This window comes from Bactrocera dorsalis, chromosome 2 (assembly GCF_023373825.1).
Source record: "Bactrocera dorsalis isolate Fly_Bdor chromosome 2, ASM2337382v1, whole genome shotgun sequence".
In the NCBI taxonomy this organism is placed as follows: Eukaryota; Metazoa; Arthropoda; class Insecta; order Diptera; family Tephritidae; genus Bactrocera; species Bactrocera dorsalis.
This window is the reverse complement of record NC_064304.1, coordinates 43,705,177-43,730,273: the sequence shown is the minus strand read 5'-3', so window position 1 is coordinate 43,730,273 and position 25,097 is coordinate 43,705,177. Positions and strand designations below refer to the sequence as shown.

The 25,097-nt window shown below is 38.2% G+C and overlaps 1 protein-coding gene across 1 annotated transcript in view; it reads left to right on the top strand.

The window, feature by feature from the left end:
• LOC105234167 (uncharacterized) overlaps positions 1-14,355 on the top strand; it is a 138,466-nt gene extending 124,111 nt beyond the window's left edge. The window contains exons 5-7 of the mRNA XM_011216452.4: positions 646-779; positions 13,092-13,392; positions 13,508-14,355. Of these exons, the coding sequence (XP_011214754.2) occupies positions 646-779; positions 13,092-13,392; positions 13,508-13,593 (521 nt within the window). The 3' untranslated portion in view covers positions 13,594-14,355. The remainder of the gene's footprint in view (positions 1-645; positions 780-13,091; positions 13,393-13,507) is intronic.
• The last annotated feature ends 10,742 nt before the right edge of the window (positions 14,356-25,097 follow it).

The following is a 25,097-nucleotide window of genomic DNA, read 5'->3' as shown; positions in this document are numbered from 1 at the left end:
CTGGAAGTCGACGTGGTTACAGTCGAATTTCGCTAATTTTCACACTGTAAGATAGAATTGTAAGAAGAATGCCATGTACTAAATTTGGTCGAAATAGGTTTGACGGGTCCCGGATATGGGATATAACCACAAATTTAGCGGTACCACGTCCATTGTCCCTGACCACCTTAATATATATATGTATGTACAGTAAGGTGCCCGTTATTTCCCAAGGTTATTGGTTTTTCTTTTTTCGCAAACGTCCTTCAAGTTTCAGTTTTTGTGAAACAACTTAGGATCCAACGTAAGCAAGCTTCTTATATTCAGTTATAGAGAGTTAACATTATACATATTGGACCTCAAGTGACCGGAGCATTCACCCACGTGCTCCATTCCATACATACATTTATGTTGCTCATACGGCATGGTGTACTATATGAACACAGTTCATTAGATGCATAAATTTAACTGCGTAAAACATTTAAAAACGTATTTTTGCGAACAAAACCATTTGCAAAAGCAACTGCGGAAATATATAATATGACACCCTAATAAACCTATATACATACATATGTATTTACATACATACATATGTATGTACATTACTACATAGTACAACAACTTACGTTACAACTGATTTTTCACTGTTATTTGTTTTATTTACAGTTCTACCCAAATTCGGACCGTACATCAACGGCATTGTGCATCCGTACCGATATGGGGATTTTCTGGCAGTTAACTGCAGTTCAGATTGGTCCAATCCCGCAACGACGCTTACGTGGTACATCAACAACAAAACGGTATGTATATAAATAAACCGACATGTGTGCCCTGTATATTTACCAAACAATTTATTTATGACGGCATTCGTACTTGTATGCGAGAGGCATGTTTGGCCATGTAACTGATACATAAGCACTACCAGCCCTGTACAAAGTGTACTAACCTGGTAATAAATGCAGGGAGCCAAACCACGCCAAGTGGAACCTGAAAATCCTACAACAGTGAAATAAGATGAATATGTGCGGGATGGTCATAGTTTACTTCACTGTTAGGTTATATACTAATAAAAATAGTTGATTTGCTTCAATACTCAGCCTAACGCTTAAAAGTGAAGTGTAATGATACCATAAAGCTCAATATTTTGAATACCAAACATACTCAGAAAATCATTCCACATTTCATATGGCCTTTTGTGAGAACACCGTATCGAGCACCATGATAAGTTGGCTTGTCGAAGGTAAAAATGCTCGTATATCGTTATAAAGAGGACTATGGAGTTAATGCATATTTGGGTATCAACTGTACTCACTTTGATTCAATGCCGACAGAACATTCTCGGTTGTAAAGACTTGAGCACTTTTAATATTGAAAATTAAAATTTGTTTGTAACCCTGCATTTTCACAAAAATAGACACTATCTTTACGTATTATGTGGTTGTGTAATCCATAGGCCTAACAGATATTCTATATGTAGGTATTTCATTTTTCATATTTATGGCTCAAATTATTTATATATTTCAAACCCTTCCCCCTTCGTAAACTAGTGCCACTGTTTCCAAAACCGAAAATAGTGCTTCTTCAATGACATCAAAAAAAGAAGTTTGCTAGATATCTTTGTACATAGTACGTTATCGTCTTCCTTTTAGAGCTGACTTCCTAACCAAATAGTCAATAAGATATATCAGCTGTCACTGACGCTCACATAATCTTATTTTTAGTGGCCCAACCCGATATCAAAGGGGGTGATAACGTGCATCTCTAAAGTCACACAAATGTTTTTACCTCTTATATTTATATCGGTTTTCAACTGTTTATATAATTATAAACGACAAATTTTAACTTCACTCAATAACACTCTGCTGTCACTATGGAGAAAAATGCGTTTATGTGCATATCAAGTGTACTTATATACCAGTTCCTCTAGTATATCTGACAGCACAGTTCGTAAATTTACGCTTACTCTTCACCGTCCATCCATTTCATATGGGATAAAAAGTTTTAGCTCAGCGACAAACACAAACAAACACAAACAAACACAAATTACACATGCTTTCCATTAACTTTGATTAAGTTCAGTTTTCACCGCATTACTTTGTCATCAAATAAGCTTAACTGCCAAAACACTCTGCATAAAATTTCCACTTCAATTAAATGTGAAAAGCTGTTTAAATGTGTAATGGAATCAAGGTGCTCTGACCAGACTAAATTAGTGTAGTGCAAATATTGAACATATTAAAAAATAGGGGAGAATTTTACTAAAAAATAATTGATAAATATTTTCATAAAAGCATTAAAATGTTAAAATTAATTTTAGCTATGAGGTTACTGCATTAGATAATACATTTAAGTACTTTTTTCTGCTATTTTTTTTAATGAAATTCTCAACAAAATATTTGTTTCTATAAACGACAACTTTTTCATCCGCAACGTTAATACCATTCTTCTGACGTGGACAAAAGAAATAATAGTGGTATAATAGTACAGTTTTACAAAAATTCTTTCGACTAAAAAAAGTCGTATCTGGCTATACTTTAATAGGGGGCAAACATCACCGCTTATATTCCGTAAATATTGGAACTTTCTGAAATTTCCGCTATGTTAAAAAATCCATTAACATCATTACCTTCCTCGAACACCTTCAACGGTAAACAAATCTGCAAATAATGTGGTGAATCCTACTTCACCACCCAAATGAGTTCCTGCCGATGCGTATGGTTAAAAAGAAGTGTCCTCCATTTGACATTTTTCTGCATTAGACGTAAATTCTGTTTTTCTTTCTTTTTTTCTACGCTGAACAGAGACTAAACTATATTAATTTGCCACGAATTTTATGACACCCAGAACGATACGTCGGAGTCGATATAAAATACTTGTAGGTACAGATATAATGACTAGCGTGATACCTGTAACCTGTGTCAATTTAGGCTTGCCCATTAGTTTATACGCGAACTTGTTCGCCAGTCTTTAAGTCGAAAAGTCGGAAAAGCGTATTTTCGGGAAAAATTTCTGAGAAAACTTTAAATATATTGATCCAAAAACCTTTACACAGATTATGGCATCTTTCAGTTCTATTTTTAGACTTACAATTAGTAAAAATATTTATTTGGAAAGAAACTACAGCTGATCTCTGGGAGCACATTTTGCGGTTCACACTATATCTCTGAACTGAATCCTCTGAAATTAGAAAAACACACAGAATTCGTTAAAGTAATGTTAAATCTAGTAATTAATCGAAGGAAAATAATAATAAATTGTTTATAAAAACAAATTTTTATCGGTGAGAAAAAATCTTCAATTAATTAATAAAAATAAATATATTTAATGAGCTCGTGTTAAAATTTGAGACTAATCGGTTTAGCCGTTTTCGAGTAATGTTGGTCACCGACTTTGAAAACACCATTTTGAGAAAAACGCGTATAAAGTTTGGAATATACTTTACATAAGATATTTTTTTTTTTTTAACTTACACAGCATCGTGCATAATAGGGATAGCGTTCTAGGTAGGCGCTGTCGCTGCTGCTTTGTACTTCCAAGCGCTCTGAAACGCCTTTAGAGCAACTCTGAAAATATTCATTGGAAGGATATGCAATTTTTTTATGTGTATTCTTAGGTATGTGTAATTTAAAAATTTTAATATAATTTTTTTTTTTTTTTGAAAACTCTGACTGTATATAACCCCTTAAGATATCGAAGGAGTTTTGGACTTGTCTTTTTCTCCTTAAGAAACTGCTGATTTGTCGGACCACTATAGGACATGAGTGCCATTGGATGAAATCGGAAATAACTCTGGCCACTATTCATAAAACGGTACTGTGAGTCATTAGAGTTTGCATTCAAGATGGTATGAGAAGGTTTACGAACGATGATCGAGCCGCCGCCCAATTTTTAGTGAAATCACATATCTCGGGCCCCGAGTGACCGATTTCGACTAAAGTTAGGACGTCGCATTCTTATCATAAATGTTATATTCCTTCACTCTCCACCACACAAATCAATAACTAATTAATATAATGGAATCAAATTTTATACCAATAATTCCGCTAAATATTACCACCCAAAAAGTGCTCAAATCCAACCAAAATTTTTGAAGCCCTGGGTACCGAATACGTGTACCCCAGTATCTATAGTTAACCTTTGACTAAAAATATCGGTCAATGTGTGAGATATACAATTGAAATTCAGAGATAATTCTTCCTTGTTAATAGCAATTTTGTATATCAAAAATTGGTTGAATCTTTCTTTCTTGAGCCGCCATATACATAATATATTATTGGAACTTCCGGGTGGCTTTATAGTGGCTATTTTAATGAAAACTATACATAGAACAAGTTTTACTTATATCAGTGTACCTTTGCGTCTAAAATATATAAAATAGGGTAAAAACTTCACCCCATATAACTATTATCAGAATTTTCGAACATCTGGCTGACTTTACTCCATATGATTGGTGATTGTATATGAGGTACCTTAATGAAACCCAGGGAACTACCACAACTCCCATACACTACATATAATCAATTTCGTTTTTCTAATAAACTTTACGTCGAATTTTTCAGTTGAGCTCGAGATTGACGTTAGTCAGTACGGTTTTGAAGTTGTACCAATCAGTATGTTTATTCGATGACGCCGTGTTGTTGAGTGGTCAAAGCTTAAGTCTGAACCACCTTCAATTCTTAAATGGAGTTTCAATACCATATTTATTACAAGGAGCCTAGTAATCTCGTCCCAGAGGATGAAAAAGACACAATGAGCGAATAGCCATTCTAAGCGATAGTCAAGCGACACTAAAAGCGATCTCCTCTTAAGAGATCAAATCGCTAGGGAAAGGCTGAACAGCTTTGCGGAAAGAAACCAGGTACACCTAATCTTGGTACCTGGTCACAGAGGTATAGCCGGTAACGAACTGGCAGACGAGCTCGCCCGCTCCGCAGCCTCCACCAACATGGTAGGACCCGAACCCTTTAATGGAGTAGGTCCCCATACCATAAAAGAGCTACTCCGCAAGGAATAGCATTGGCAACAAGCATAAGGTATGAGACATGCCAAGTTGCTAATTGGAGGATACAACTTGAGCAGGTTCAAGGTTTTTATTAACCTCCCCAAGAACAAACTCAGGCTACTAGTCGTATTGTATACTGCCCACTGCAAGATGAGTAGGCAACTGTATAAGATGGGCCTATCCTCTTGTGCTAACTGCCGGTTCTTTGACAGGGAGCCTGAAACCCCGGAGCACCTGCTGATTGACTGCACAGCAATCTGCAGACGCAGGATTAAGGCCCTTGGATCCATGTTTCCGGATAGGGATCGCATCGCCTCACTAGCACCCGGTAGTCTATTGGACTTCATCAATGCGCTGGGGCTAAGTGAGTCTATGTGATTTAGGAGAGGGCACAATAGACCTAAGGTCGCGGTGAATTCCTCATCTTTCAATCTAGCATCTAGCATCTAGCCTAGTATAAACTACATAGGTAACGAAGCACCAGAGCTTATAACTTCAGAAGACTGAACGAATGAAATCATATTCTTGTATCGAAAACTTCTATACTTAACAAAATATCTTCATGATTTCACATGGATTATAAATTCAGATAGTTGAAGAAATTGTGGAAATCGGGATGCATATAGCTGCCATATAAACTGTACGATCACAATCAAGTGTTTATATGGAAACTTATTTCATTTGAAGTGAGAGCTTTACACAATTTGGCTTAGATTATTTCCTAAGGCAACGGTGCAGTCTCCGAAGATATTCTACAGATCGGGCCTCTATAGCACATAGCTGTCATACAATAATTGCGCTAAAAATAAATTTCTTGTTTTTGTGCTTGTGTGTGTGCATCGATGGAACTGAAGTTGTTCTCGTTTTCATTAAAATAATAGCGTTATCACTTGCTGTCCGACATTAAATAACCACAATTTAAATGCAGCCATTGCTCAAGCCACATATCCCATCCATATTTCTTCAGCATAAAGATATTTTTTAAAAGTATGTCCATATCAACTGTCATACACACAGACACAAACGCACAAAAAATTCAACTGAAACAAGTGCGACAATGCACGCATATTTATGTGCGAGTGCGTACTCGTATAACGGTAATAATGCATACTTGCGCAACGCTCACAAATGCACTCGTTATCGGCATATTTAAACGTCATCATCAGCATCGTCACCAAGGTTGTTAAGTTAAGTCGTCGGTAGCAATAACCAGCTGCTGCTGTTGCTGTTGCTTTTGCTTTTGTTGTCATGCCTGTTTATTTGTTTGTTTGTGTGTGTTGTTTTTTAAAAGCACATAAGAGTGTGTCTGAAATTGTTGCTGGCATACTTATTGCCATCATCCATAATAAAGGCATTCAGTGGCAATAAATGCAGAAGTAATGTTCACGGCGATGGCAGCAAGCAGAAGGCAGAAGCCTCAAGGCAGCGAGCGCCCAGCACACGCTTTAATGCCCATGCTGCATGCACACACACCTATACACATGCATGGCATGCACTTGCAGTTGCATATGCTGGAGCGCTTATTATAAACTCAATCATAAGTAGTTGTGTGCATAAAGCCATGACTGTGACACAGCCAACAGCTTGCATATGTATGAGACAACACAAGCCAACTCTGCGCCGGCAAAACGGATATCAGCTTGCTCAAGTGTTAATTTTATGGCAATGCAGCTGCCGGCGCAAGCAAACTCACACACACACAGACGCATACGCACATACCGCTATTTTAATTTCACTCTCTCTTATAGATAAGCACTTAACATTTAATTTCATGCCATTCAACACACACACACACATACATACATGTACACCCGCTTCCCTGCAATTGCAAATGATTCGTTCAGCTTGTTGATGAAGAGAATTCCCACTTCTCACTTTAATCATCTTAATTTACACATCACTACGGCTACTTAAAGTGCTCGGCGCCTTTATGTCAGCGCAATCCATATGGTCGCTTTTGCATTTTCGCTTCGTGCGAAGCGCAAGGAAAAATCAGGAAAGACTCAAAAAGGTAATAATAATAATCTCACCTTTATTCACTTCATAAAAATTCCGTTTCAAAAGAATTTTCATTTCTGTCATTGCTTGACGGAAAGAACGTAATTCTGCTAACTTCTTTAAGTGCTTAAGCACTCATGTTCATTCTCAACTCACATGCACATATGCACACATACATACATACAAAGAAAAGATTGCCACATACAAATAAACCTACACGGTTATCAACCTTTGTTAGTAAGTTTGTTCTAATGTTGTTGGTGGCACGCCCCAGCATCAAAGTGATCCGCATGTGTGACTACATTAGGGTGTCCATTAATTCCCACGTTGACTGCCTTTGAAAGCGCCCCTGAAATTATAATTTTTGCTCGAAAAAAAATCCAACCTAAAAACTCTTTATATTCAATTTAAACCATGCCCAATTCATTTAACTCTGTCCATATATTTTATATGGAAATATGTGATATTTTGTTAAACAGTTTTTATCTCCAAAACAAATAAATATACAACTTTGAAAAAATGAGGCAACAACAAAAAATGTTTCGCGTTAGAAATAAGGTCTAAATAACTTTTTTATAAAAACATTCTATTAAAAGTTATTTGTAATTAAGCTTAAGCTTCAAATGTAATGTATTCTTAGAGTACACCATGTCGTATGGGCAACACATTTGTTGTAAAGGGTGATTTTTTAAGAGCTTGATAACTTTTTAAAAAAAAAAAAACGCATAAAATTTGCAAAATCTCATCGGTTCTTTATTTGAAACGTTAGATTGGTTCATGACATTTACTTTTTGAAGATAATTTCATTTAAATGTTGACCGCGGCTGCGTCTTAGGTGGTCCATTCGGAAAGTCCAATTTTGGGCAACTTTTTCGAGCATTTCGGCCGGAATAGCCCGAATTTCTTCGGAAATGTTGTCTTCCAAAGCTGGAATAGTTGCTGGCTTATTTCTGTAGACTTTAGACTTGACGTAGCCCCACAAAAAATAGTCTAAAGGCGTTAAATCGTATGATCTTGGTGGCCAACTTACGGGTCCATTTCTTGAGATGAATTGTTGTCCGAAGTTTTCCCTCAAAATGGCCATAGAATCGCGAGCTGTGTGGCATGTAGCGCCATCTTGTTGAAACCACATGTCAACCAAGTTCAGTTCTTCCATTTTTGGCAACAAAAAGTTTGTTAGCATCGAACGATAGCGATCGCCATTCACCGTAACGTTGCGTCCAACAGCATCTTTGAAAAAATACGGTCCAATGATTCCACCAGCGTACAAACCACACCAAACAGTGCATTTTTCGGGATGCATGGGCAGTTCTTGAACGGCTTCTGGTTGCTCTTCACCCCAAATGCGGCAATTTTGCTTATTTACGTAGCCATTCAACCAGAAATGAGCCTCATCGCTGAACAAAATTAAAGCGCGAAACACATTTCGAACCGAACACTGATTTTGGTAATAAAATTCAATGATTTGCAAGCGTTGCTCGTTAGTAAGTCTATTCATGATGAAATGTCAAAGCATACTGAGCATCTTTCTCTTTGACACCATGTCTGAAATCCCACGTGATCTGTCAAATACTAATGCATGAAAATCCTAACCTCAAAAAAATCACCCGTTATATATTTTAGGGTCTCTAACGTATCTTTTTAGCAAAAATCGTGTCAAATTTAATACGTTTATACCATGTTCAGGGTATAATAACGAGCTTATTTAAGTTGGCTGCTTATTTTAAGGGCAGAAACTGAAACTTAAGGGGACATTTGCAAACAATTAACTTGGGAAATATCGAACACCCTAGTGCACATATGTATTCTCGTGTGCACATATGTGTGTTTGTTGGCAATTCAGTTAGTAAGTGCACTTGAGTGCCCATAAAATGTACAAGTTCTTCAAACTGTAAATGAATGCAATTCAATTTCATATGAAAAGCACATGTACTTCAAGCGGTTTAGTGTAGGTTCGAAATTCCTCAGAAGTCAAAGTTAATACGATGCGCACATATGTTCGAAACTCGATTTTACTGTGACAAATTTAAGTCTAAAAGCATTTGCACGACAAAAAAAAATCTGTGTTAATTAGTTGAAAGAGTAGTTCGAGGCTGCTATTTGGAGCGTTGATTGCTTAAGCGGCCAGAATTAACGCTCCTATAGGCAAGGTGCATAGATTTTTTAAAAAAAGTTCCAAAACACTGAGTCTTCTGAATGAACAAAGAATATTCAGTAATATATGTATTCATAATATAAGCCTGTCTAGGACGGAATATGCAATGCCTGTAGTTAGATACAACTATGCTAGCTAAAAGCGCGATGCTGGTTACCGATATGTGCATCCAGGCACTTCACAAAAAATAGAGTACATCCGCGATCAATGTCTTCCTCCAACTAAAATTCGAAAGTGCCATGTAAAATTGTGGCTTGTGTGGACAAAGAGATAACTAGGTACCTTTACCGCTTCGTTTGGTGAGCTCTTGACTGGACTATCCATCGAACAAATGTCCTGTAGCTCAAATGACCAATTTTAGTGTATTTATAAACGAATTATTCGGAACTAATAGTCCTAATATATTTAATTAAATAATAAATAAATATGTTGCTGAAACTGGGGAGATTGTTAGACCTCTTGTGATTTAAATCGGACAGAGACGCCAAACAGTAATAAACCGAAAATAAAGCTAAACAAGTAATTTGAGAAAAAGCCGAGTCAACTCAAAACCACTCATTTATTGTATATCCAATATTATATATTCAGTTAATTTTACTAAGATATCTTACTTATGGACCAATATATACGGTTTACTACTATGAACAAAAAAAATAATATTATAATACGTTGTTCATAATTTTATAATTCTTAATTTATTCTTCAAAATCGAAATCGTCCTTCTCAAAGTCGTTTGAGTTTGCTGAATAGCCAGAAGTCAAACGGAGCAAAATCAGGCGAATACAATGCTTGCGGCACGATATTGGTTGAAAACTTGGCAAAAACATAAGGAAGCGCATTACCCGAAAGTTGTCAGCCCAAAATTGCGGCCCCTTTTACGAAAAGCTTCGTTCAAACGACACAGAACACTCAAATAGTATTCTTTAATGACAGTTTGTTAGGTAGGAGGGAATTCGGAGTGCACCAACCTTCGATAATCAAAGAAAACTGTCAACATAACTATGATTTTTGGCCTGCTTTTAGGTGGTTTTTTCGATTTCGGCTCAGATCCAAGACTCATCGACAGTCATAAGACGATTAACAACCAGAGATCTTACTGGCATCGTTGAAATATTGGAAGGATCAGTGAAAACCATTTTGAATGTCTCTTTGTGCATAGGAAAAGCAAAAGCGCGACTTGTTCCAAAACCACTCAATTTTTCAGCGTCGCGTTAACGTCCGTAAAATATTGTTTTCCGACTACCAGGATATTATCAAACGTTGATTCTCAAGCACCAATTCCTTTATTTCGTTGTCGTGTTGATGATCAGTTGGAACCAATTTACTATTTTAAACCGAATTCGGTGTTTGAAGTTACCCGACCAATTCTGTGAAACAACTGTGAACATCAGTATTCTTGTATAGGAATAATACGTTGCACAAGTGTTTTTAATCTTATACAGAAAAGTTGTCGAAATTGGGCTGTGACTTTTCAAGGACTCAAACACCAAATTTCTTGTCATATCGGTTAATCTGTGAGTTCTAGTAAATGTTGTATACAAGAAGCGTTCCAAAGTAAACAGGACTTTTTGAATCTAGCGCCCCTGGTGGCACCATCTGTATGTCGACTAGTGCGTTAGAATTTGCTATCTTTATCGATTGTCCAGTGAGACATGACATTTCATTGATTGGAAGTAAAGTTATCGCGTTTTAAGTGTCAATATGTTTGTGTTATCGGTGCGAAAATGAGCTTCGAACAAAGAGCCAACTTTAAATTTTGTTTTAAAATTCGTAGAACTTTTACCGAATCGTTTCAAATGATGAAACGAGTTTATGACGGTGATTGCCTATCCCTTAGCAGAGTGCACGAGTGGTTTCAAAGTTTTCAAAGTGTTCATGAGGACATAAATGACGATCAACATGTTGGCCAATCAAAATCCGGGGCAATGATCACCGGAAATTCCATCGAAACTGTGCGTGAATTCATCAAAAATCAGCCGAAGTCATCATTGAAATTCATGGAAATGGAATTGAACATCTCCAAAACATCGATTTATTACATTTTGACCGAACATTTGAGCTTATGAAAGGTGTGTGCACGGTTTGTTCCGCACAAATGACGACCAAAAATTGCTCAGAATCCAACATTCGAAGGTAGATTATGTGACTAAAAATCAATAAATCAAAACCAATTCGTAGTTGGGCGTAATCGGACCCCTGCCAGGTCCAAAAACCGCCATTAACCTAAAATATACAAAAATGAATAATTAAGCACTAGATTAAAAAATAAGACTCTAATTTGGTACAGAGGATCGTAGTAGCAAGGGGCAAATGCGGGTAAAGAATTTTTAAAAGTAAGCATAACCCCGCCCCCTAATAAGTTTAAAGTTCATATCCCCTAAGCAAATAAAGCTACAACAACGAAATTCACCCAGCACAAATATTATAAAAACGTATATGAACAGTGTGAAATGGATGAAATCGGAAGATAGCCCCGCTCACTCTCAATTTAACGATAAGGTTAAAAACTACTAAAACCTCAATAAATCAATAAACAAATACGCCAGAGACATTGAATTTTATAAACCGATTTGAAAATTGGGCGAGGGACCTGGCACCGCCCACTTTTTGGTGAAATCACATATCTCGTTACCCGACCGGGGTCGCAATACAAAAATGAACAAAGTCGGACCTAGAACAATTGATAAAATCGGACAATATTAACCCGATTTCAACAAACCTTCAGTGTATGGGTAATATAATATATGGTATTTGTAAATGTATACATATATAAAATTGCTTGAATTTCGATCCTCTGATTAAAGTTTTACACCTTAAAGTATTTCCCTGATTTTGATGCTTCAAAGTTACAAGAGTATAAACAGTTCGGTTGCGCTCGAACTTATCCCTTCCTTGCTTGTTTTGCTTTCGGCTCGTTTTTTCCCCTCCATTCCGAGATTGTTGGTTTTTTTGCATGTCAAACTCATAAACTGATGTCTAATCGACAGTTATAATGCCCTCCATGAATGTGGAATCGGAATTCGCGCGCCAGGCATGTTCAAAGAGACCTGTACAAAATATCTACCAATTCATTCACATGGTCTCGCGAAAGATGTCGAGATCTCTTGCCATCACTCTAACATTTGCCCGACAATTTTTAAGCACCAAAGGTCCATATTTGTGCTGAACGATGCACGTCTTCATTGATCTTTCGACCGTCTTTCACCACTCGCAGGCTTATTTTTTTGATAAACTTGAATCACCGTAAACTTCAGAACTAATCTCTTTCTCATAACATTTTCTCTTCTTGCTTGTGATTAAATTTTGCCAAGATTGTTCATTGCTTTTCTTTCACAATAACAATTTAGCCAATTTTTCGCTAAAAATCAAGTTTTTTCCTTCAAGGTGTTTTAAAAAATGACAAATGGGATTTTCGAGAAAGTCTCTCGGCCCTGGGAAAACTCTTATCTAACGAATGCATCCTAATTTTTTTGAATTCAGTTGATCCATTACCAAGTTATGAGGAACACGGTAAATTAACTTTTTTAAAGGGTCAAGTTCGAATAACTGCTCTAAAGTACTTTCAGTAAAGAGATTATATTTAACAGTGTCGTAAAAAAAAATACGAAAGCTTGCGTGGTTTTGCACAAACTGACTTTTAGAGGGCTTGTCCAACAAGTTGCCATAGAAACCGAGAAAAGCGTTAATATCTAAGGATCATCTGTGGTATATAAGAACTATTTCAGGTCTTTAAGATCATGCAAGTTCTCACTCATCAATGATCCATTCCATTGCTGGAAATCACATCGTTGTTAAAAAGAACATTACCCAGCAACCTTTAACAATTTTTCTTTAACTATAATTTGAGTTTTTTAATGAACTTTTAATATTTTATAAGTTAAAAAACCTTAATATCAAACTGCCAAGCTATTTTGTATATACCTTTATTTAACATTTGATTATTTTTCTAACCCAAAGGCACCATTTACAAGCCTCCAACCACAGCTGAATGAGATCACACGCAACACAGACGGTTTCATGCTCTACGCCAGTTCTCTGCAGCTGCGCATACACATCGACGATCCACGTTTCATATCGAAAAGTGAAATTCTAGAGCTGAAATGTGTGGCGGATATAATGGGCATATCGAGTGTGCGGCGCGAGAGCAAGGTGCGGGCAACGATCTTGGCGCTGCGTGATGCTGGACACAAACAACGCTTGCTGGGGCAAGGTAATGGCGCTAGCGCATCCGGTAGTGGCAGTTGTTATGAAAGCATAGGTTAGTTACATAATTATTTAAAATGTTTTTTAAAAATTGCCATAAAAATTATGATGCCATTTGTTATAAAATGTTTTAATACATATAGTACATGAAATAATTTTTGTATTTTCAGTATATATGCAGCTTTGGGTATTCTGGCTATGTTTCCTATTGTTTTCGCGAGGGTCCCCACAGCTAACCAACTCCCATTGGAGTTAGCTGTCTACATAGAAAGTCAAATCGAAAAGGCCTGCCAGCTTAGAGCATAACTGTAACTTAGTAAATTAACGTAGTTTTAAGCATTAGTTAAATAAGCAAACACCTAACCAAAACATAAAAACAACATTTGAATTGACTACTTTGCAAGAAGAAGGCTGAAGGAAGCATCATACATTAGAGGAAACATAGAAACGAAATACTCGCACAGAATTTAGGTAAATTAAAGCTTAGCGGCACTAACACATGAAAGTTTCTACACAAAACACTCACACGAACATGTCCAAAACATGAAAGCAAAATTATCAAAACGGTAAAAAGGCCAAAGATAAAAGCAGTGATTAAGTCTACAATACCGGCATGATCCATAGTGAATCGTTAGCTTAGTTAATTATAAGGAACCTATTAATATGGTTAACACTGCATTCAACACACTTAAGCATATAAGCAATGAAAAATCCAGTGTTCAGTGAAGAGGAGCACAGTTAAATTACGTTACATTAATTGCTAATTACTTGAGTATCTCAAGAGCTCATTCGCGGCATAAAATACCCTTTAAGAGATATTGTAAATAGTTATTTACTGTTAAGTGCTTACGTCAATGTGATTATGAAATTTGTTGATTTTAAAAACACTAGCGCCATTATAAAGACATAGACATATAATTTTAGTGTTTGACTAAGTATGTTACCTACAATATAAATTGTATTTTTTTATGTATTTCATAATCATTTAATAAAGGAGACTCATTGCATAAACCTAAAACCTGAAGTACTTATAATTCAACTGAAAACTAAAACAGGAAAAAACGTTAACTTCAGCTGCACCGAAGCTACTATACCCTTTACAGGTGCATTTTTTTAAGAACTATGTCTTCAGTTTGTATGGGAGCTATATGCTATAGTAATCCGATCTGAACAATTTTTTCGGAAATTACATTTTTGCCCTAGAAAATAACCTGTGCCAACTTTCGTGAAGATATATTGCCAAATGTGAAAGTTTTCCGTACAAGAGCTTTATTCCGATCGTTCAGTTTGTATGGCAGCTATATGTTATACTGGTCCGATATCGGCAATTCCGACAAATGAGCAGCTTCTTAAAGAGAAAATGACGTATGCAAAATTTCAAAACGATATCTTAAAAACTGAAGGACCAGTTCGTACATATACAGACGGACAGATGGACAGTTTAACATACTGATCATTTATATACTTGTACATACTTTATAGGGTCTGCGACGCTTCCTTCTGGGTTTTACAAACTTCTTGGCAAACTTAACATACCCCGCTCAGGCTATAAAAACAAAAGTACGAGTTCGTAGATGGGCGTAATCAGACAACTGCCACGCCCACAAAATGCCATTTACCGAAACCCTATAAAGTGCCATAACTAAGCAGTACATTGAGAATCAAAACTCTAATTTGGCACAGGAGTAGCCCCCTGTAGGCTAAATATTTGAAAGGTGTGATCGCCAATTGGAGATTTTAAGTGTAGCCAGGTCCTTCTCCACCTGATTTTTCAACGGAGTGGAGGTCTTTCTATTCTTCTGCTTCCGCGTGATGTGTCAAATACTCTCAGAGCTAGAATATTTCCATCAATTCGGATAGCCAATGCCGCATAAAACTCGTAACGCCGACTCATCAGATGTTGTCATCGTACACCACGCCTCTGCACCATACAGCACGACGAGGATTATGAGTGACTTGTAGAGTTTGGTCATTGTTCGTCGAGAGAGGATTTTACTTCTCAATTGCCTACTCATTCCGAAGTAGCATCTATACGCAAGAATTATTCCGCGCTGGATTTTGAATAGACGAAATCAGGTGAGAGCCAAGTCGTGAGTGCAACGATTGTTTGTTTGAAGACAGGAGATTATTCCTCGTTCACTACTAGAGCCATTTGCATAACTTTCTTATCCAGACTGAAAAAACTAGAACTAACGGCGCGGTTGTTGAGACCAACGATATCAATATCAGCGGCATTCGCCAGCAACTGTACACTCTTATAGAAGATTGTACCAGCTCGAATTATTTTCTCCTGGAGTAGGTTGAAGAAGTTGCATGATAGGGTCAGCCAATATTCTACAAAGAAGCTGATGCTTACTCCTTATCAGTTGGTGAAGAGCGATCAGTCTTTGGTGGTAGGTTTTCCTGATTTCTCTATGGACAACTGGCAAACGGAATTGTTGTGTATCACCCAGAATTTGCTGTTCTTTGTTGTTCAAGTGGCATGGTTGCGACATGTCCAGTTTTTCCAAAAAATAGGTAACCATATGCTGCAAAGTGCTTCGTGCGCCAATTATTTTTGGTAGGATGAAACAATGATACAGTCGAGCTGTTTGCTTTCGGGCTCACATGTGTAGATTCATCGTCAACAAATTTTTTTCGAAATTTTAAAAAATAATCGCTCGAAAATGTTCGCAATTTAGTTCCAGTTTTTGGCTGAGATGAATATTTTAATTTACTGTAAGCAACACAAATAACGTTATATTGTCTAAACGTTAAGATTATGTGACCATCAGATGTGCCAAACTTTACGATAAAATTATGAGTTTTCATATCGCAACCCTAGGGCACGCGCGGTCTTCTGAAAGCTGGACTGTCCAAAAATCAATACCAAGTTGGTTCCAACGAGAATTGCTTGAACACAGATGAGAAAATTAGATTTCGGAATCTTTTTGCTTCAACATAACTCTGCCAGCCGCTCAGGTCGCTCATATTAAGTTAAGAGAAATTTTCAGCTCGGTAATTAGAGAGAACAATGAGCCTGTTACATGACCTAATAAATAAATTAAGAAGACGAAGCGGAATAACTTACAACAGAAAGGCCCTACAGGAAATTACCTAATCAAACAATACCAAACTCTTCTCATGCTTGCACTTATTTTTATAAATGAATTTATCTCTGCAAATGCGACTCTCACCTCATTGCAGGCCTACAGGTAATTCTAATCAATTCAAAAATAAATCATAATTTCGAAATCAAAATTTATTGCGTATCTTTTTTGGTTTGAGGAACTCTGGTAATTTGTATGCATTTACTAGAAACGCCTTTGTGCCTTTGAAATAATATTCATTCAGCTGTTCAGTTGGGCGTAAATATTCAACGCCACGCAACATTGCGCTAATGTTCAATCTAAGCGCTCTAGTGGTGAACAGCCTGCTGGTCTTGCTCTTACCCCACAAAGTACAACCCCTACCGATTCATATTTGTAATGGCGCTCAAAAAATTATGTATAAATTCAAATTACCTCGTACCGTGGCATCCACGCTCGTGTGACACCTTTGCCTTTGGCCACTTACTTACTAACTAATGCCGGAAGTAAATAAGCTTGATAAATTTACTCTCATCATTTTTGCATTAATTCAGGCTGCTTTGGCATCAGAAAAATGTCTTTTGATTAATCAAAAATATGCCTTGACACACACACACATCCCGACATACAATACACCCAGACAAAGTTTCATAGGCACGTAAATGGCTGCGAGTAGGCTAATTTGGTGCAGACCAGTGTAAAACAAACAACAACTGAGCGGGAACTCAGTATAAGGCCGGCGGCTTTCAGTCACAGACGGAAATAACAAATTACTGGATAGCAAAGGCGCCAACGGCACTTGTCACTGGCAGCCAACGACACTTATCATCCATGCAGCCGCCAGCCGTTTGACTACAGACACACACATCTCAAACCAAATCGGCAGACCGCCAGCGCTACCGCCACGGAAACCGACCAAAAATGTGAACATCTTTTTTTGTTTAAATAAACTCCCATCTATTCGGCGCTACGCCGTAGCAACGCAAAATTAAGTGACGCAAAAAAATCAGAATTCTCTAACTTTGGGATGGTGAGAAAAAGTGTGCGAAGGTTTTGATGTGCCACCGCAAGGCCATCATAAACGTTACAACCCCACCTCTACCTACCTTTGCAGCAGCCTAGGCTCCAGAGCAATTGGAGCTTAGAGCGGAACACGACGTGCCTCGCACGAAGTTAGTGGTGAAAGCCGGCAGCAAGGCAACGATGAACGTGTACGAAAAAATTCCAGATTTTTCCATGCGCTTTATCAAACTGACATTTCCGCCTGCGCTGCGCTAAGATATTAGATTTTTCGGCATTCCACCCTGTGGCAGCACCGAGCACAGCTTCGTCGCCCCGCAACCAGCCATTGTGGCATTGATGTGGCAGCATGGCAGCAACACCGCACTGCCAGCGATTATGTTTGCTAAGGATTAGATTTACCGGCGTTGCTGTACGCTTAACAACAACAACAGCAAAGAAACTCTCCTCCATCACTGTCGTTTGGCGTAGAAAGCTTAGAAGTACAGGAGCAGTCGAGCAGCAGATGTGGGGACCAAGTTGCCGTGGCACACTAATCCACCAAACGAACTTGGCGTTAAGTTGATTTAGTGTGTCACGTGGCGTAGCTGTAAATTGGACGCCACTTACAACTGCGCGTCGCGAGACGTAACTTTCCAGGTTAGTGGCATAATGTCGCAGCGATTGTACCCAGTTTAAGTATTGCAATAGGATTTGATTTCGTTGTGCTGCGGGAGGCACTGTGTGGCTGTGGTTGTTGCAATGCCTTGTTAGGAGTATATACACAGGCGATGACGCGGAAGACTTTAATGTCAGGTAGCAAGCATTTTAAATAGATCGCTGCTGCGCTGTTTTTATGAATTAGTGTTTTCCCCTTTTTCCTTGGCTGCTTGTCGTTGAGCGTTTTAAAATCTTCACGTTTCTCTCATTTTATGACATTTTCTAACGCAAAATTTTTGAGAGCACGAAAAGATAGGAATTAATGGAACACTGGTTAAAAACCTTAAACACCATTTTCTAAAGTTTTTTTTTCGCGAGTCTGGCCAGAAAAAACCTCACGTAATCTTTAAGAATTTCATAGCTTGCAAATGAGGAACCAAAAGTAATGAGTGCGGCGAATATCTTCATATTAGGGGTTTTGATTTAGATCGATTTCCTTAATATTCTGCTGGTGACTATGTATATTAGATGTATGGTGCTGGGAGAAATATTGGCCCGATCAGATAATTTCGGAATTTTATTAATAGTATATCTCAAAGATTGATCGATATTTTCAGTATAAAGTCAGACACTGGCACTGAGGTCTTCGGTAGTTGTGGGATTGAAAAACTTGTGTCGGATTTTATGGAAAGGACCTTGGTAGAACTTATTCGATGCAGCACTGCCAGCGCGATTTCCAATTATTGAAGGCGTCGCGGAAAGCATTCTCCGGAATTGCCTGGAAAGCCGAGGTGCATACTGCTTGAATCCCCTCTGTCGTCTCAAAATGATTGCCTTTCATGGGCCTTTTCAGGCAAAGGTTGCACATCTGGGCTGTAGGGCTGCTGCGGAAGCGTTGGGTTGCCGGTTGGGATTTTCTTGGCACACTTCCACACGCCGCAATTTCTGGTCGACAGTGAGCAGTTTTGAGACCATCTTCAAGTGCTTCGTCACAATCTCATAAAACACAGATTTTGCGCACACAAGTCACCGCCCCTCCAAAAAGTCTTGGTGAACCCGAAGCACACCACTTCTTGCTAAAGCAACATCTGGATAACCCTTTTTGATCATATCAAACGTCCTTGTCGCAGACTTACCGAGTTTCTCACAGAATTTAATCGGCTTGCATCACTCACAGAAATACGTCGGGAGAAAATGTTTGTCCAGGTGCTCAGATACAACTGACCAGCCGGTCGTTAGTTACCTAGGAACGACCTTTACCGAATCCAGTCAGTGCGCGCCCGGTTCGAAATACAGTCGCGGCGGAAGAAAATCAGTCTTATTACTTTCCTGACAAGCTAAGCGCTAAGCCTATTAGGGAAGAGTCATACCCCCACTTTAGAATTTTTCAACCCCCAGATGGCCCTTAAAACTCCGACCGCCCATACCAACGAACAGTTTTGTATCCTAATGTATAGGTTTTCATAAATACGAGTGTTGTGGATGTGGTAACGTTCCGATTCTGCCCATATGCAATACGGCAATTCATTTGGAAAAATTTCTCCAGGAGAACATCCACAAGTACTGACTGGCATTGAAGAAGACTTTAAATGGAAAAAATAGTTAATTTCTTAGTATAGATTAGAAAATTTTGGTTTTTGGTAAAATGGCGGCTTCCAGCAAAAGTAATTTTTGCGAAAACTTTTACACTTCCGAGTGGCTTAAATAATGGAAAACGTTATAAAAATTTTATTTCTTCGATTATTACCAATTCTTAAGTGATAAAGAAGTATTCCTCACCGACTTTAAAAAAGGTTGGAGAGAGAGTTTGATGTAAGGAGCTCTCCGTTAATCTTTATGGTGTCGACCCACTGTAGTATTTTTATGCAGATGTGGTTACTATTAAGGTGGCATTAGACGTACTGTCTCATTGAGGTGTACACTCACTCCGACAGTATAGCGGCAATAATAGCGCTAAGCCCGCTAACTCTTCGTTCAAAGTGTTTTTCAATAGAGGATCAAATTATTTCATTATCAGATTCTATACGGTGACTCGTCATAAAAGAATCGCTGGTAACTGAAAAGTTGAAGAGCTAGCAATAGCGGGCACCTTTCGATGATCAGCTCCTGTGCAACTGACAGAGGAGTTCTTCTGAACTACTTGCTTTTAGCAAAGCTCATCTCCTGGCAGACACAAATTGTCAAGGAGAAAGCTAAGGTGAAAACATTCAGTCCATTTCTCTTTCATTGGCCAGATTTTGCTAGACTGAGGTTAAAACGTCTCGACAGTCTTACCTTCGACGAACCATAGCCGAGATTAGAAATAGCCGTCTCAACAAATTTGCGATAGACTCAAAGCGCTTTGTCGATTTTTAACGGTCTTACGATCTATTATATACGAATTTGAGGTACCACAACGTACCGGCGTTCTAACCTGTTCGAGTGAGATCCCTGATAGTATCGAGCCCAAAATCTAAACTGAAAAAACCGCTTTCCGAAAAAGATATTAAAAGTTCTGGTTCCACTTTTGCAGAATCAGCTTCGAATTGTCGGAGGATATTCGCAAGCGTAAGTTAATTCAATATTTACGCAACAACAAAACTCCATTTTTTTTTATTCACACGTGAATACAACCTTTTAAAATTAAAATATATTTGTCGAATTTACCGTTTGATACACTCACATTCAATTTCCATCTCATCATCATTCATTTCTCTAACGCATTACCTTGTCATATTTCAAGTTCTGCCACAAAGTAATATTTCATTGAGACGCTCACATTTCCTAAAAAACAATGAGACACCAGTTCTTTTGCGTAAACCCTTTCTTCCGACAAACAGCTACTTAACCCTATGAACATACATACATATATGCACACATATAAACTCGTCTATAAATGTCGCAAAAAAACGTCTGCTTCCTTTCCCTTCCCGACATATGTGAGGCTAAGTGAAAGTGTGTCATGCTTAAGTGCCGCGATCTTCATTAATCATCATGCGTCTTGAGACAGGTAGCAAGCAGTTGAGTGCGGCGCGTCAGGCAAACAGTGCAAATGCCTTTGGTGGGCGTAATACGGTAGTCTCGGGGGAGCATTTGCTAAGTAGCACAAAACCGATTTGTTCACCTGTGAAATAATCCAAATCAGCGACGCAAATGAAATGTGGCAAACGCAAAATGAGAAAGACTGAAAGGTAGAACAGCAGAAGAATAAACGACAGAATAGGATCACAAAAAAATTAATGAAAATGATTTGTTGGTATATTCGCGCTTTTTCAGACTCGCAGAAATATGATTTTTATACTTATTCGATTATACTAAAATTTTAGAGGAAATTTTCGCAAAAACGCAACAGCCTACAAAAACAAAAAGAACAGAAAACAGAGAAATCATATGCAAAATAACTTTTGCCAACAGGTGCTACTTCAAACTTAGTACGCAATTAAGAAGTAAAGTGTGCTCTCGACGAACACAAGTCACTCATCATTCCCGTCCTGCTATATGGTGCAAAGGCATGGACTATGACAACATCTGATGAGTCGGCGTTACGAGATTCGAGATGAAGGTTTTGCAGGAAGATTTATGGTCCTTTACACATTGGAAACGGCGATTACCGCAGTCGATTGAACGATAAGCTGTAAGAGATATACGACGACATTAATATAGCTCAGCGAATTAAAAGATAGTGGCTACGCTGGCTAGGTCGTGTCGTCCGGATGAATGACAACGCTCCAGCTCTGAGAGTATACAACACAGCAACCGTCGGGGGAAGCAGAGGAAGAGGAAGACCTCCACTCCGTTAGAAAGACCACGTGGAGAAGGACCTGGATACACTTGGAATCTCTAATGGACTCCATACAGCAAAAATGAAGAACGATTGGCGAGTTCAACTGCAACTTCCTGCAATTGTGGTCTATGCTGGTATAAATCTGTCGCATTGAAAAGGCCAGTAATGCCGCCTGGCTATCAGAATATAACGTGTAGGGTTTCATTCTGTATCCTTCTGTAGTTATTCAATAGAACACCACAGGCCTTCTCGAGTACTTCTACTTGGAAGACACTGTCTGAGTTTGGTAGGCGGAAAGAGAGGGGATTTCAGTTAGATTATTCATTCACCCATAATCCGCAGTCAATTTTGAATGATCTTCCCCTGATTCCTCCAAAAAGAGTCTACTGTGATCTAATCTTGGAAGGATATTATCAACTTTATTTAAGTTTAGCACCTTCTTACCTTCTCACTCCTTTATTTTTATATCAGGACTTGGTTCAATTTTCCTAGAAAATTCCATATCTGTGGGCGGTTTATGGAAAAGTCTATTGAGCGCCTCAGTCCGACATGACTTAAACATAACCCCTGCATTCCGTTTTTATAATTTTTTTTTGCGAAATGTAGTCGCTATGTTTTCTGCGGTTCAGCATAGTAGAACCTCGTGACAAGCGGTCATAGACTTTCAGGCAATAGACCATCAGCTATCGTAATGTATGAAGCATGTTCATCGAAAGTCCGCAATTTCAACACTTTCTTAGCCTTCTGTATGTCTTAGTGATTCCAAGTTTCGTCGACGTTCCCAAAAAATGTAGAAACTCCTCCGCATACGTACCTTGTATACTCATATTTATCTGTCTGCCTGGTAGAAAGGTCCACCCACACGAACATGCATAACAAATGGGTCGAAGGTGACTGTTTGATTTTCTTCTTTTTCGTCTGCCGCTAAATCTTCACAAACGAAAATTCACGATTTAACGCCAACCAAGAAAAGCAAATAATGTGTGTCTGTGCACTTAAGATACGGCAAAATATCACGTTTTTAACGCGCTTGCAATTCCACAGCTCTGGGATTTCTGAGCATTTAGCGTGAAAGGTGGAATGTCTGTAGAAGATGATAGATTTGAGGCGCTTCGCTTTCACACGCACTGCGCTCATATTGACTGCTTCGCCCGCATCGGGAGTTGCGCTTGTTGCGAGGAAAGCATGTGATTTGCGTGCGTTTTTAAGTTTCGGGTGATAATGATCTGCGGTTGTATAAGGACACGCTGTAGCACAGCTTTAAAGGGGGTTGCTATATCTTTCGTTGTGCATTTTTCATTCCTTTCTGTTAAACAAAATGCGGCGTCTACTGGCAGGTGCTTGAGTACTTTTATAAATGACGTCGCTACTTTTCACGCTTTTTATTAAATGTTTTTCTGTTTATTTTCTCGCGCTTTTCTCTTGTCATTCTCGCAAGTTTTCTGCTTTGTTTTTCATATTTTTGCTTATAATTTTTATATGAGCGAACACAAACATGATAATAGTGATTAGCGTCATTAGCTGACAAGCGATTAGCCTGTCGCTGAACTCCGACACTGATTGTGCTTTATTTATTTTTTTTTAAATAAGCGTATACATGTTAAAGTGTCAGTCATACCACAAGTTGATTGTTTTTTTGAAAACGCCCACTGAAGTTTTCGAAATCATATACATATGTGTAAGTAAATAACGTGAAATTTTTTGGTATTTTACATTTGGCAGTAGGTCCACCACTTTCAAAAAAAAATTATCATAATACTTAAAATTCGCTCTACAAAAAAGTAAGAAATATTTTAGGCACTGAGTTCTTTGTGTTCTGTATCAGGGACCTTGAAAAGTTATATTCCTATCACGACAATTTTTCCATAAGGGATACCTTAGCTCAAATACCGTATTTATGTAAAGTTTTATTCCGCTATCATCAATGGTTCCTAATGTATATATTATACAGAGAAGGCATCAGATGGAATTCAAAATAGCGTTATATTGGAAGAAGGCGTGGTTGTGAACCGATTTCACCCATATTTCGTACATGTCATGAGGGTGTTAAAAAAATATTATATACTGAATTTCATTGAAATCCATATATCCATAAGGGGGCGACGCCACGCCCATTTTAAATTTAAAACAAAAGCCTGGGTGCAAACTTAGTATTTTTGACGTTTTTTGTTAGTCGGTTAACGCACTTTTAGTGATTTTCAACATAACCTTTGTATGGGAGGTGGGCGTGGTTATTATCCGATTTCTTCTATTTTTGAACTGTATATGGAAATGCCTGAAGGAAACGACTCTATAGAGTTTGGTTGACATAGCTATAGTAGTTTCCGAGATATGTACAAAAAACTTAGTAGGGGCGGGGCCACGCCCACTCTTCCAAAAAAAATTACTTCCAAATATGCCCCTCCCTAATGCGATCCTTTGTGCCAAATTTCACTTTAATATCTTTAATCTTCGAATTTAACCTTCTTATGGAGCCAAGCAATACGTGTACCAAGTTTCATCATGATATCTCAATTTTTACTCAAGTTACAGCTTGCACGGACGGACAGACAGACATCCGGATTTCAACTCTACTCGTCACCCTGATCACTTTGGTATATAAAGGGTGATTTTTTAAGAGCTTGATAACTTTTTTTAAAAAAAAAACGCATAAAATTTGCAAAATCTCATCGGTTCTTTATTTGAAACGTTAGATTGGTTCATGACATTTACTTTTTGAAGATAATTTCATTTAAATGTTGACCGCGGCTGCGTCTTAGGTGGTCCATTCGGAAAGTCCAATTTTGGGCAACTTTTTCGAGCATTTCGGCCGGAATAGCCCGAATTTCTTCGGAAATGTTGTCTTCCAAAGCTGGAATAGTTGCTGGCTTATTTCTGTAGACTTTAGACTTGACGTATAGCCCCACAAAAAATAGTCTAAAGGCGTTAAATCGCATGCATGATCTTGGTGGCCAACTTACGGGTCCATTTCTTGAGATGAATTGTTGTCCGAAGTTTTCCCTCAAAATGGCCATAGAATCGCGAGCTGTGTGGCATGTAGCGCCATCTTGTTGAAACCACATGTCCAACCAAGTTCAGTTCTTCTCCATTTTTGGCAACAAAAAGTTTGTTAGCATCGAACGATAGCGATCGCCATTCACCGTAACGTTGCGTCCAACAGCATCTTTGAAAAAATACGGTCCAATGATTCCACCAGCGTACAAACCACACCAAACAGTGCATTTTTCGGGATGCATGGGCAGTTCTTGAACGGCTTCTGGTTGCTCTTCA